Source organism: Cloeon dipterum, chromosome X (genome assembly GCF_949628265.1).
Source record: "Cloeon dipterum chromosome X, ieCloDipt1.1, whole genome shotgun sequence".
NCBI lineage: Eukaryota > Metazoa > Arthropoda > Insecta > Ephemeroptera > Baetidae > Cloeon > Cloeon dipterum.
This window is the reverse complement of record NC_088790.1, coordinates 8,246,575-8,260,090: the sequence shown is the minus strand read 5'-3', so window position 1 is coordinate 8,260,090 and position 13,516 is coordinate 8,246,575. Positions and strand designations below refer to the sequence as shown.

Sequence of the window (13,516 nt, the reverse complement as noted above, 5' to 3'; positions counted from 1 at the left end):
ACTTCTTCCATCTCCATAGCTCCGATCCGCAGCCTCCGCATCGTGAGCGCGGGCGAGAAAGCTATGCCGTCGATGGCTGCGGATAATCTGGATTGCATCTGCGAGTGCAGCACAGTGGAATGAATATAGGCAATATGCAGCTCAAATAGAGAGACAGCCATTATTATTAAGAATGGAATGAATTATTGGAGCAAAAGCACGAAATATATTTTTTATATATTTGTAAAACCTCAGTTTGAAATTGTTCACAAATTAAATTGCTGGTCCATTGTGAGGGTGCATTCTGTTTTCTTCTCTCTTCACAAACTTTTGTGCTCACATACGCTGGTTTATTTGCATGGGACAATTTTTATGAAGCGCCCTTGTTATGTTTCCGCCCAAGCTTGCTGTCGCACTCTTTTTTTCCTGCTGCGAGAAAATAGCTTTTTTAAACCCTCAGGAAAATGACTTTGGTGTATGTTTTGAAATGGAGCAATAATTCGCCCGTAGGGAGGGTCGATGTGGGAGTATTTGCGCAGCAATCGAGCCGCATACCTGCCATAAAGGGCAAAATGGCAAGTGTGACCGCATTTACCGCTGAAATGCTGGAAACAAGAGTTTCGCGAACTGAACAAAAGGAAGGTGCTTCAAAATTCGCATAACTCGCCCACCGCGCCAGGGCTACTTACGCTGTCGTGTGTGCTTTTGAAAAGCTTTTACGCAAATTGCGCCCTAAATCACGCGTTACAGCCATCATCACATTTTCCACAAATTTCCTTACGTGAAGTTATTGGCCAGTCTGCCGCACATGGCTAAGCATATTGCTCTTAATAGGGATAATAATTCATCACTTGTGTATTTCAACAACCTCACATTTTTTATGTCATAATTTAGCTTTTTACTTAACTTTTTCATAGTTCCTCATTTCGATGGTGCTTGATCGTTTGGCTCTTCTGAGGTAGAGGTGCGAGCAACTCGCGAACGAATTGCTTATGCACACGAGCCTGAGTGGAAGAAATCCGGTTTAGAAATAAGCACCCCCTCGTGAGATTGCCTCCACCCCGGGGTTATTTCATTGAAGCGCTAAACATGAAATGTTTCAGTTGAAATTAATTCACGAGTGCTGGAAACTAGCAAGTAACGAGTTGGAAATCTTCCAAATTGCTCCCAAATTTGAATTTGTTACTGCAACACGATATCATAATATGGTTCTCAAATGGGACTCATAAATTATTCGTGGATATGTTGGTAAATTTTACTTTCATTTTTTATCATGTGAAAACAACTCATCATCAACACACATCAGTAAATTTTCCAATTTAAGCGCAATAAAAATATCTCTCTGTTGTTTGGATTATAGAATGGCAAATTAAGGCGGCCTTCAAAATGGGGTGGAATCGCGCACTTCTATCAAGGTATTACTTGTTTGTGTTTTTAACACAATTCCCCCGCGGATTTCGTCGGTCTCGAATAAAATTTTGGAAATATGACTGTTATAAAATGATGTATCTTTTATGACAGGAAACTGATACTTTCCTTATTTATCGTAAAATTTTCCTCATTTGTGAATGATTGGCATGTCAATAATAAAAAAAAAAACTGTTACAGGGAGAATGACATCAAAGCAATGTTGATTGCGCGCCACAATCCTTTTCAAACAGTGATTAAAAATCCTCGTCTGTAGATTGCTACACTGTTGATTTTGTTTTGCGAGTAAAATAATGTTGACGCGGCCTGAGGGCTGCTGTCCAATAACTCTTTATTTAATAATTTTCATTAATGATAAATTGAAATGCTGGACATTTTCCTCGAAGCGAACAGACATCATCTTTTAATGCTCTGCTATAGATTTTTTATTCATGAATAAAAAATTATTTTACCATCGATATACTCCCTTTTGCAACAACTGATGTTGCCAATGAAATGGTGGTTATAGCAATTGAATATTCATGCTAAAATTGCTCCAAATTTGTAACCATTAGGGTTCGGTTTCAAATGTATGCGCTGGCAGGCATGGAAAATAAATAGAGGCGGTGCGCATGGGAGATATATGATAATCGAAATTGATTTTCAGTGAAATTCTCGCCTCGTCACGCCGCATAAGTATTATGAAGAGGGAAACTGAAAATAGTCCTCCCTCATCAGGCATTCAGGAAGCGAGCAGCAGTCGATAAAAGAAGCAGGCGCACTGACCCAATATACATATTATATGCTATGCATAAGACGCGGCGGCGACTTAACACGTAATGCCGCCGCTGCTGCTTTGAGCGAGCGGAAAAGTTAGCGACCGCTATGAAAAGAGCTCGCGTGATTCGGTGACGTCACTTGTGTCCAAACTGGCGTGTTCCTCGGCATTTGAGCCGTAGTTGTGGCTTGACCACGGCGAGTGAGCGATGCTCGACCGAAGCAGGCGACCTCTGCAGGTCGTGCAGCAGCCCCTCCAGAGGTCGGACTCAGACAGCAGCGCCGACCTGGAGAGGGCCAAGCGCAAGCCGGCGCGCATTCCCATCAGCCTGCGCAGCAAAAAGTGCTTTCAGGAGCGGCCGCGGCCGCAGACGGCCACCCTGGCGCGGCCCAGGGTGCTGGACACGAGCTACCTGACCAAGGTGGACATGTCGCTGACGCGCAAAGCGCTGCTGAACATCACCAACCTGTGCAGGAGCTCGGGCAAGCGCGGCGGCAAGACGCCGCTCAAGGCCTTCGCCAAAATCACCACCTCGGGCGCGTACATGCAGCTCCGGCCCAACCACAGGCCCCTGATGGGCCGCTCCCAGAGCGAGGCCGACGAGAGCTGGGAGGACGAAGACAGCCTCACCGAGCTGCTGATGCACAGGAATAAGGCGTCCACCTCATATCGCTCCAAGACCTTCATCCGTGAAAACAACAACAACAACCCAGCCAAATCAATGCTTGGGGCTAAAAAGGGCGGCGGAAAAAGGTCCGTCCCGGAGCCCTGTCGCAGCTGCGGCAGGAGCGACCTGCCCGAGCGCCTACACAGCCACCCCGTGACCAAAAGCAAGAGCGTCCCGACGGTCACGGTGACGCGGCCGGTGAAGAGTTCCGTGCAGAGGCCGACGCCCATCAAGTACAGGAGCAACAAGGCTGGCGAGCCCCCGCAGAAAGGCATCCTGAAGGCGTACTTCCCCAAGCCGGACCCGCAGGGCGTGTTGTTCGGGCCCAAACCGCTGAGCTGTCCGAAGCCCGCACCCAACAAAAAGTCGGCGGCCGCACCGAAATCAGTGTCGCCAAAGCGGCCGCCGGCGAGTCCCGTCGCCAAGACAAATAAGAGTCCGAGCCCGAAACCGCCGGCTTCCAGCCTGAAAGCGGGAGGAACGAGCCCCACGAGGTCGGCGTCGCCCCGGGCGTTCGTGGTGGTCGAAGAAAAGGCCGGTGAGAAGAAGGCAAAAAATAATGAGCAGAAGCTAGTGAGCAGCAAAAAACAGCAGCCGGCCAAATTACAGCAAGCAGCGTGCTACGTGTGTGGCAAAGAGTTAAACGCCAGTCTGATGGCCCAGCACGAGTCCAAATGCCTGGAGGTGAGTGTTGTTGGTCTTTTCACACGCGCTCGGCAAGTACGTGTGCGGCAAGGGAGAATAGTGTGCCAGCGCCGACAACAAGCCAGCCAAGCGTTAATTTTGATTAGTGAAGCGCCCGCAGAGCGTACATCCCCATGTCCGAGGCCGTATCCCATTTCGCCTCTTTGTTTTGCCGGCCATTCAGAGAATAACGCCAACGAGATATCATTGTCGGTTCCAGGGTATCCCTACGCATTGTCGTCGCGCGCTGATTTCGTTCTCTTTATTACCTATCGATCGTCACCGGCACTCTCAATGCGAACTGGGTTACGGAGCTGCTTTTGAGCCACGCGATGGAGTCTCGCGGGAGGTAACGCCGCCCAAACGCGCGTGGTTCCAGGTTAAAATTTGCATACGCTAATGGGGCCTTGTAATCATTCATTTTTGACCCCATCGCACTCGTTTGCGCTGATCAGACACGGTGAACTCATTTTATCCCAGCAGCTGAGATTGCCTGGAAAGATTTTGAATTATTAATTTCTGGTCGATATATCATCTGAATTTTTCATGTTTTTTTTATTTAGTAACATTCCCGCTAACTTGGTATTTTAATAGAGTGAGTGGTTTTTTAATCTCTATCAATTGAGATATTCCCTACCGTTTTTGTCAGTATTGCTACGGAAAAGTAAACAGCTCACAACACGCATAGGTAATTAAATTGAATTTTGAACTAAAAATATAATTTCCCTGAGTGCATCATCTCCCATGGCATCAATACCAATTTAGGATTCATTTTGATGTTATTATAAATAATTTTTTCTTTCAAGATGAGGTAATTTGTTTCGGCACGTTTCTACATTTATTTACATCATTATTTTTATTTGTACTTACATACTTACAAACTGTACAACAACAATTATTAAGAAAAGCGCTTGGAAAACTTTTTACACGAACAAACTAACACAAAAAAACATGAATAATTGCGACAGCAAAGCAACAAGTTGCGCAACAAATCTGTTACTTTTTGTGTATGACTGGTAGTCAATTCCAAAATAAAAAGCAAAAGAGTGTCTGCTGTGTGAGTAATGTTTGGGATATCTCAATGGAGAATTAGATATGATGTATTGCTGATTTTGACATTCGAAACACGTTTGTATTCGTGGGTACTCGGCGCGTGAAAATCGCCATTTATCAGCCGAATATTATGTTTTTGACTGACCAAAGAGCTCGAACTAAAAACGAAAATTATTCTGCTTCAGAACTTTTTACGATACAAGATTTTGAACATATATAAAAGAAGATATTCAATTTCCAGGCTGATAGACTTAAATTTAACAACAGTTGTCGGTTTAATCAGGAAACTGGTCAAAATGAGTTAATCTACGTGTATTTTGCAAGGTAAATCAAAATTTCAAATATTTATCGGGATCCTAAAATGATAGGAAAAAGTTATAAATTATTTTCACAACTCTTGTAATTTTGATTGATATAAAGAAGCAGAGTAAATTATGCTCATAACTTATCGTGGTTATCATAGTAATAATGTTTTATTAAACGGAAAATATGCGTGCAACACTCTATACATCAAAGTTGATTAATTTTTACAAATTTTTGCTGCTTCTCTCAAAATAAGTTTTCTTGTTGTGCACTTTTGGATATGAGATTTTTCACAAGTCTCACCAAAAAATTTACATTTACAATCATTGTTAGGTTCATAGTGAAACGTTATATTATTACAGAAAATATAGTGATAGCCATGACAAGCAAATCTTGCAAAAATTTGTCTATCAGGGCCACGCCAGTAGTTGTCGTTAATCGTGGTCATCATAAATTTGAAATGCATGAAATGAGTTGTGTCATTATTGTATCCATTCATGTAGATTAAGATTGATTAGTCTTCATTATCTTTGTTGAGCAGCTGCAATTAAATTGGAATGGATAAAACATGTAGGTGTAGTAAAATACCTGAAGTGGAAAATTTGTGTTCACCATCATCTACATACCAGTTTGCATTTGAATATTAATTAATGCATTGCCCCAGGCTTTTGTATGTATAAAATGCGGAAGTCCAAAAATGTTATCATAGACCGGCTTAAACTGCCAATCTGACGGCGAAGTAAAATATTTATAATATGATTAATTAATCAATTTAACAAAAAGTGCGATTTCCCATCGTTCTATAGAATCTGTTACATGACATTTTTGTCGACGTCGACACACGTTTCATTACTCCCTGACTGAGCTCTCTCTAGGGAACATTTTTGGCAAGCGCTAAAAACAGTGACTGTCTAAATCTGCGTAATTAACTCAATCAGCATTTCAATGTTGGAGCGAATTGAGCCAATGAAACACTGCTTTTAGCAGCCCATATTAATGTTAAAATTTCGTTTCAGCTCCGCTTCCCATAAAAAATACATCAACCGAACAGAACCAGCAACGCAATCTGCTTTGTGCTCGCTCAATCAGGCTGGAAAATTACACCAAAGTGCAGTTTCTGCTTCAGTCCATTTAGATCGATTAGGATTTTTAAATTAAATGAACAACCTGTGCCATATAGTATTAGACTCTTCGACGCTACTAGCTTTATAATAGTGTCTCTCTAAACAGTTGACTGCACTGTTTTTCCTTCCACTAGAAAAACCACATTAAATTTAACTTGAATAATATGAATTAAAAATTTAATTTAAATGGCATCAGTTTACGTCGTGAATTTTTTAATACTGGGAAAACTGCATCTTTTTCGGGCGATCCAGCCAGCATCCTCCTGTTTTAGCCCTGCATAACTTTTAATTTTGACCATTTTGCCCGCATATATGCGTCAAAATAAAAAGGCAGGGAAAGAGAAAACTCTCACCGGACGCAAAAACATCATAAATTCCTCTGCTCCCATACAGAATTTAAATGGAAAAAGCAGTGAATTCCGGATTACTACATAGAACATTTCACCCGTTCCTTTCCCCTCTTTTGGCCTGACGAGCACACGTTTCAAAAATCGAATTACGCCCTCCCTGCATGATGAATGCGTTCGCAGGACGTGGGCAATTCATCAGGAAATGTAACGTTTTTATCCCGGCTGCTTTCAGGGCTGGCAGCGGCTCAATTCCAAACTACCACCGAACCTGCAGAAGCCGACGCCGGCAAAGAAACATTCGCTAGACGAGACCAGCTGCTGGAATCAGTTTTCTTGGAAATCTAATCAGGTACATATTGTGTGTTTCTTGTGCCGTGGAATTATATTTTTTTCTTTCCTCACATCCATCAGCTGTATAATTTGTTGAATGAGATTTGACGCATAATTGTCGGTTTTAAGTGGGCTTCAGCTTTTAGCTGAAATCTATTATGAAAATTTACTGGCCTTTCCAACAACAGAAAAAACAAAAATTCGCAAAAAAAGTAAAATAACCGACAGTGTTAGGGAATGTAATGAAACTAAGACAGGGCTCTACTTTTTGCGGGTGTGGATTTTTTAACAGGATGGGCGGCTACAAGTGAACTATGGAAGGGTAAAATGAGTTCACACGTTCTCATACTTAACAACAGTTAACAGCTTTTTCAACCCTCAGTCCTCATCAGTAGAACTTCTCATGCACCAACCACTCGTTGCTGACCACAATTAAAAAAAGAACAGCGAGAGAAAAGGATATTTTGTGAAAGCAATTCTTTTTCCCACTCTGTTCAAAACGAAGTGGTGTCATTTGTAATTTTTCTTTCTTGTGGTTAACAAGTGCTTCATTTTCGTTGATTTTCTATCATCTACTTTTAATAATTATTTCCCTTTTGTGCTAATTAATCTCTAATTTTGAAAAACAAATAAAAAATGCCTATTTCAACTGCCATGTAACAAATTTAATAGAGATTTGTTCTTACCATTAAAAATTATAAGTATTAAAAACATGAAAATTTTGAGCAAATATAGTGAAAAAATAATCGCGACTTTTCTACATCCTGCTTCACACCTAATTGTTATATCATAAAAATTTATAAATTCACCTTTTTTCTGACCCGCAGAATAATAAACATTGTTACAGCTGCAATTGCTGTGAAACTTACTAACTATCTGTAGAGACCAGAAGGTTCTTCTTATATATTTACAAGATTTAATGATATAAATCCGAAAGTTGAAGCATTTTTATTGAAGATTCGCTACACAAGAAATTAAGACAATAAAAAATTTATCAGACGTTTAATGTCGCATGGCACCAGCCAACAGTTCTTTGGAATTGGCTGGACTTAAAATGCTTCCAATATAGATAGCACTCTCAAAAAATAGACACATCATAATACACACAATTCTGACATTTTTACTCCGTACAAAATTCATTGGGAAAATAGATTTAATTTGAAACTTTAAATCCAAGAATAAATTAGCGTTTTAACTTCAAGCAAAATCAAAGGCTTTTTACGCATTATCGGGATTATCTTTTCATATTTAGATGTTTTTCAGTGAAAGAATCGTTTTAAATGCACGAACCGTGTTTAAGTGAAGTTTTTATAACGATAATAATCTCAGGAAAAAGGCGGTCGCCTAAATATCATATTTTAATCCCTACACAAACTAGCTCATCCGCCTGCGCTGCACTGCGTCGCGATTTCATCCACTTTGGCCCGTCACATAATTTCCTCTTTGAAATGTGCTTTTGCTACGTCGGAACGACGGACGGACGTTCTCGTTTTAACGAGGGAAATTCTCTAATTAAAGCCGGGTCGCAGTTAGCTTTCGTTTATTTAGAGACAGTCAAGAGGCTCGCAGTTATTCGGCAGGCCCGCACAACTTCGCTGTCCGACAGGCTGCATAACTCGTTCTAATACGAATTTCATGCTTCATTCTGTAAAATTAATTCGCAACTGCGGAGAAAATGAATTAGCTGCACGGCGATTAGCATCAGAGTCGCGTGCGAATTCACAACAGAGGCGTAGTTAACGCGGCTTTCAAACCATTTCATTAGCATACATGCAAAGTAGGAAGTAATAATAAAATGGTAGTTTTCCACTTCCTGAATATTGCGCTGGGAAAAAGGCACCACACGTTTTATGCTTTGCACTGGTGAGTTCATAAAGGGCAAAGTCTGCATCTCCATATTTTAAATAACCTCACATCCTCATTACATTTTTATAAAAGGAATGGTATTTTCAAAAGTACTGTGCTCAGCTTGGTACTAATTTACTAAATTGACACAGACACAGACGCAAAATTTAGCATCTCGTTTCAATTAGCTAATTGTGAACTTTGTTTGTTGAAGGCTGAGGAAATAATCAGCCCGCCGAATTCGAGGCAGTGTCAACGCTCGGAGCGGCGCCCGTGTGATGTCGTCGCCGCCGCCGCCAAAAAGACGTCGCCAAGGGAACACAGCAGCCCTCGTCATCAGCAGCTGCCTGTGCAGCCGGATCAAGAAACGCAGTGCTACCTGTGTGGAAGGGCGTTCGCCACCCTCAGCTTACCGATTCACGAGCCCGGTTGTTTGCGCAAGTGGCGGCAGGAAAACGATAAACTGGCCCCGGAGTTGCGGAAACCGGAGCCCCGGCCACCGAATAATCACTTCTCGGGTGAGTTATTAGCTTCCGTTTAGTGTTCTAAATGGAGAACTCGATGAAGCTAATTATAATATCGTCATTTTAATTTGGTATGGCACTCGGAAAATGTTTTATATGAGAAATAGTTCTCAAACATCACAGCAACTGTTGCAATATTTCTCTGGCCCGTTTTGCATTATAACTCACGTCGCTCACTAGAAGAGGCACCTGGATAATGTTCCATATTTGCGTTCCTAAGTTTTTGTGGAATTATTTCATCAACACAGGCACTGTGGATACGCAAATTGAATGTCACCGTCAGAGACGAGTTTGTGCAGCGCGATTTCCCTCGGTGACGCAGCACAACCGGCAGCCTCTTTCTCCATATTTGACATGGGAAAATAATGTTCTACGGTTGATTTAAAATATTTAAGCCGGATTATCTTTTTCAAGGGATTGGGTTAATTCGTAACGCAAAATTATTTTATTGTTAAACGTAACCTCAAAGAATGTATAAAACACTATAAATTTTATGTGGGCAGCCAAATAGAAATGTCATGAGAAATAATTACCTCGCACGTTATCGTAAGCGATAGCAGCTGTGTCAGCCGCTCATAGGCCTCATAAGCAGAAAGTCAACTGCACAAAAAATTAAACCTAGTATTAATACGTATATAGTGCAGTCAAACGTTTTCCACCACAAAAAAGCAAGTTGCTGCAGTTTTACCGATAATGCATGAAGGCCGAAACAACTGCTGTTTAGTATACAAGAACGTGCGCGATGCACATTTTTTCTATATTCCAATTTTTTCGCCCAACCAGATCAGATTTCCCATTTTTCCGTTTGGGTAATTCAATCCCATTCCAGCATAAAAAAGAATTTTGAAGGCTTTGAGCTGCTTTCTCAGAAAAATGGGTAGGATATTAAAATGAGAACCAAAAAACTTACTGCTGTAAAAATTGTACATATTTGTATAGCTTCAACGATGAAAAAACCTTACAAATTCTAAAAAGCTCTCAATTAAAATACAGCAAACAATTTATGTTTTAACACAGTGGTTTATTGTTTATTTTATGGCACGTGGCAGCAAAGTAAATAATAGTATTTACAGTAAAGGCCTCCTCTACAGACTATGTAATTTAATCAAATCTTTATTAAATTTTACATTGTATTTTTACTGCTCCCATTGCTCCTTGAAGCTTTTTCAAATTAGACAAACACTAATTTATAAGCAAAAGTGGGAGTCGATGGCTATAGTAGAGATTAGAAATCCTGTTACGCTGCCATAAGAATTGCATTGGGGGGTAACAGTATTGTCAAACTTCCGTCGTTGGCTCGAAGAATTGAAATACCGGACTTTTTCCTCGAAGTGACCCACACGTTATATTTAATACTTTACTGCAATTTCTGCTTCTATCTGAAGCTCAATTTCATATGTGCAATAAATTTTCAAACAGTAACATTTTTACACAATTTAAAGTGTCCGTAATTGCAATATTAATTGTTCACAGTAAAAAACTTGTTAGGATTATTAAAGCAAGTAGCTGAGGTTTTGAAGTACAATTTAATTATTATATTATTGAGTGTAATTATCAAAGGAGGACCGAAGCTACAATAAAAATTTATATTTTAGTAACAAAATGAGCTATAACATTTTTTTAAGGTCAGATTTAGATTCCTCTCGTCAAATTCTATCCATAGGTGTGGACTAACTTATTTCAAGAGTGAAATAAGATACAGTGCCCACGCCCGTCATTTGAAAAGCACACAACCTTTGTATCCATATTTTTTCCGCAGTTTACATACAGCTAGCAAATATTTAGCTTTAACTTAATTTTAATAATTTTTCAAGGGTTCCTCTTTCAATCTTAGCCATGTTATTCTCAAATTGGCCTCATTATCAACAATTTGTTTAATCTAATGGAAAGAGAACGCTAACGGTTGAAGCAAGCGTGGCAGCTTGACAGCAACTTGGAAAATCCGGCCGAAAATGCGAGAGGAATTTAAAGAGCGAAAAGCGTCTAAAAACTAAACTTTTTCGTTCATTCCATTAGCAGCTCGTCGGTGCGTAAGAAAATTGCCTGCAGCCACGTCTTGTAATGGAGCGGCGAGGGTCCTGAAAGCTGCGTAATTACTCGCACGACAATGCACAACGCAGCAAGCCGCGAGACCCGCGCTCGTATAAATGTGTATGCATATTCGAGGCGCGAGTAAATGAGTGCGTGTGATAAATTAGCCTGACGCGCGCGGCAATTTTAACACACACACAGCATGAGTCGCTATGGGAACTGGCACGGCACAAACAGAAAGGAAAATCGATGCCCGAAACTCCGTCGTGGTCAACCAACTATAAATTTTCAAGGACATCTCCATGCATGAGGGTGGAAAACGCCAGAAATTTTGAATATGATGAGTGGAGAGCAAAGGTTATACGGGCCACCTCCAGTTATAGATACGTATAAGGGGATCAAATTCATATGGTGCAACTCACAGGGTGCTACAGAACAAATTTAATCAATTTTAAGGGTATTAAATTTGAATTTAATTGAGATATGATCATGCAAAATAAATTGTTGTAATCAGATTGCCAGTTATTAAGAGAACTTAGCATTCAATGGATAAGCTGATTAAGTCTAACCGACGCAACTGTAACGTGATTATACGTTTACTGGTAAACTATTCAGTTGAAAATTTAATTTTTTTATAGTTACAATTTTAATGATTTAATCTCTGCAATCTCTGATATTTATATTAATTTTATAGTCTAATGAGGATCGTGTGGGGAAAGCAAGTTTATTAAACTTTCATTTCGACGATTTTGCTAGGTCTCTTGTTTTTTGCTATATATTCTTCTTTTCTCAACAAAAAAATCTGTTGAAATAGTTTGTGATAGAGACGAGACGACGAGAGGAGAGAAACATTTTCAATCGTCTCATTTCTTTGTTGATATTAATGAAACTCTATTTTAGTGCCTCTGTGACTAATTAAAATTCTCGTTGACGAGCAATATGCAATTAGGGTATTTAATTAAAGCACGTTTTAATTGGTACCAATTATCCATCTCTACTTCAAACTTCATTTGCACATGATCTACATCTCAGTGGTAATTCTGACATTTTAATTGTCCCGGAAGTAATGCGATCTGCTTTCCTTGTTGGGGTTAATACAGAGTCAGTGCAAGTTTCCCTGTAGAGATAATTATAAATTATCTTATCCACTAATAAGTGATGCTTGAAATAGCAAACTTATAGCTTTCACAAATTGATTTATAAAAAAATAAAATTTACAATGAAAAAAGGTTATGATAATTATATATTTCAAGCTCAAGGTTGCACTTTTATACCTTTGCTTGTTGCAACAACAAAGTGAGTACACACAAATCCAATCCAATCTGTTTCTCTTCTAGATGGAGACACATTTTTTTTATAAAAAAAATACCTTTCTGCGATCTAGGGATTTTAATAAACCAAATTCTGAAATTTGTAAAATTGTTCTACACCGTAACCAATAAAATTTGGGTAGTATTTCCATATCTCTAATGTTTAGTAAAAAATTGAATTAATTACACACCCTTCAAACAGACTGTCGAGTCAAACTCTGCATCTTAACCATTATTGCACTGTACAAATTGATCAAATTACGCCGTGAAAAACACCTGTAAGACAAATGTTGAGCGTGGAGAGAAAATTTGAAAACTTGTAATGGTGTTTGCAGATGTTCTGGAACACGAGGAGAGCTTTGGCGCCGAGTACGAGTCGCATCTGGAGCAGCTGGTGCCTTGCAGGGGCTGCAACCGTACTTTTCTGCCAGAACGTCTCGAGGTGCACACCCGAAGCTGCCAACAATCGAAGGCAGACGCTCGGAAATAAACAGAAACATGATCTACAGGGGAAAATAATTGAGTCTATCGCAAGCTTGAGCTCCACCACCGCTGCGGGTACCAAGGGCTTTGAAAATAAATTGAGTAACTGGAGAACGTCTTCAGGGAAATAATTCAACTTTCAAATTGTCATGAGGGAAAATGGTGTGGATGCCTTGACACAAAATAACGAGAGGAAATATTACAGCTTCTGTAATTATAATAAGGTGCTTTTATTGACATTTGTGATTCCTACGAGGGACCAAAATTACTTGATTAACTTTGAAATCAAAATTTTTAGAAAATTGAAAGAATGAACAGTTAAATAATGCCACTAACACAGTACAAGTGCTTTGCATCACACTCTTGTAATATCTATAGCCAGTATAAAATATTTTATTATTTTTTGCTGTTCAAAGATAGGAATTTCTGGAATTTAAAAGCTATGCTGGGCTTTGGTGCTTACCGTTTTGCTCACCATCATACAAACATATATACATCCAATTTTCATATTTAATAGCTCAACCTCTCCAAATATCAATATAGCCCTGACTTTTATAAAATAATGTTTGTTTGTGTGTAAATAAAAGTTGTAAGTACTCGAGGGTGCAAAATTTTTATGTTGGTCAGAACAGAAATAAAAATTCAGAA

At 39.7% G+C, this 13,516-nt stretch overlaps 1 protein-coding gene across 1 annotated transcript; it reads left to right on the top strand.

Annotated features, from left to right (window-relative positions):
• Positions 1-2,139: 2,139 nt before the first annotated feature.
• On the top strand, positions 2,140-13,502 carry LOC135946451 (zinc finger protein 474-like). The gene is made up of 4 exons (XM_065494666.1): positions 2,140-3,515; positions 6,578-6,694; positions 8,735-9,038; positions 12,721-13,502. Exons 1-4 carry the CDS (start codon positions 2,373-2,375, stop codon positions 12,873-12,875), a joined length of 1,719 nt encoding a protein of 572 aa, XP_065350738.1. The 5' UTR covers positions 2,140-2,372; the 3' UTR covers positions 12,876-13,502.
• The last annotated feature ends 14 nt before the right edge of the window (positions 13,503-13,516 follow it).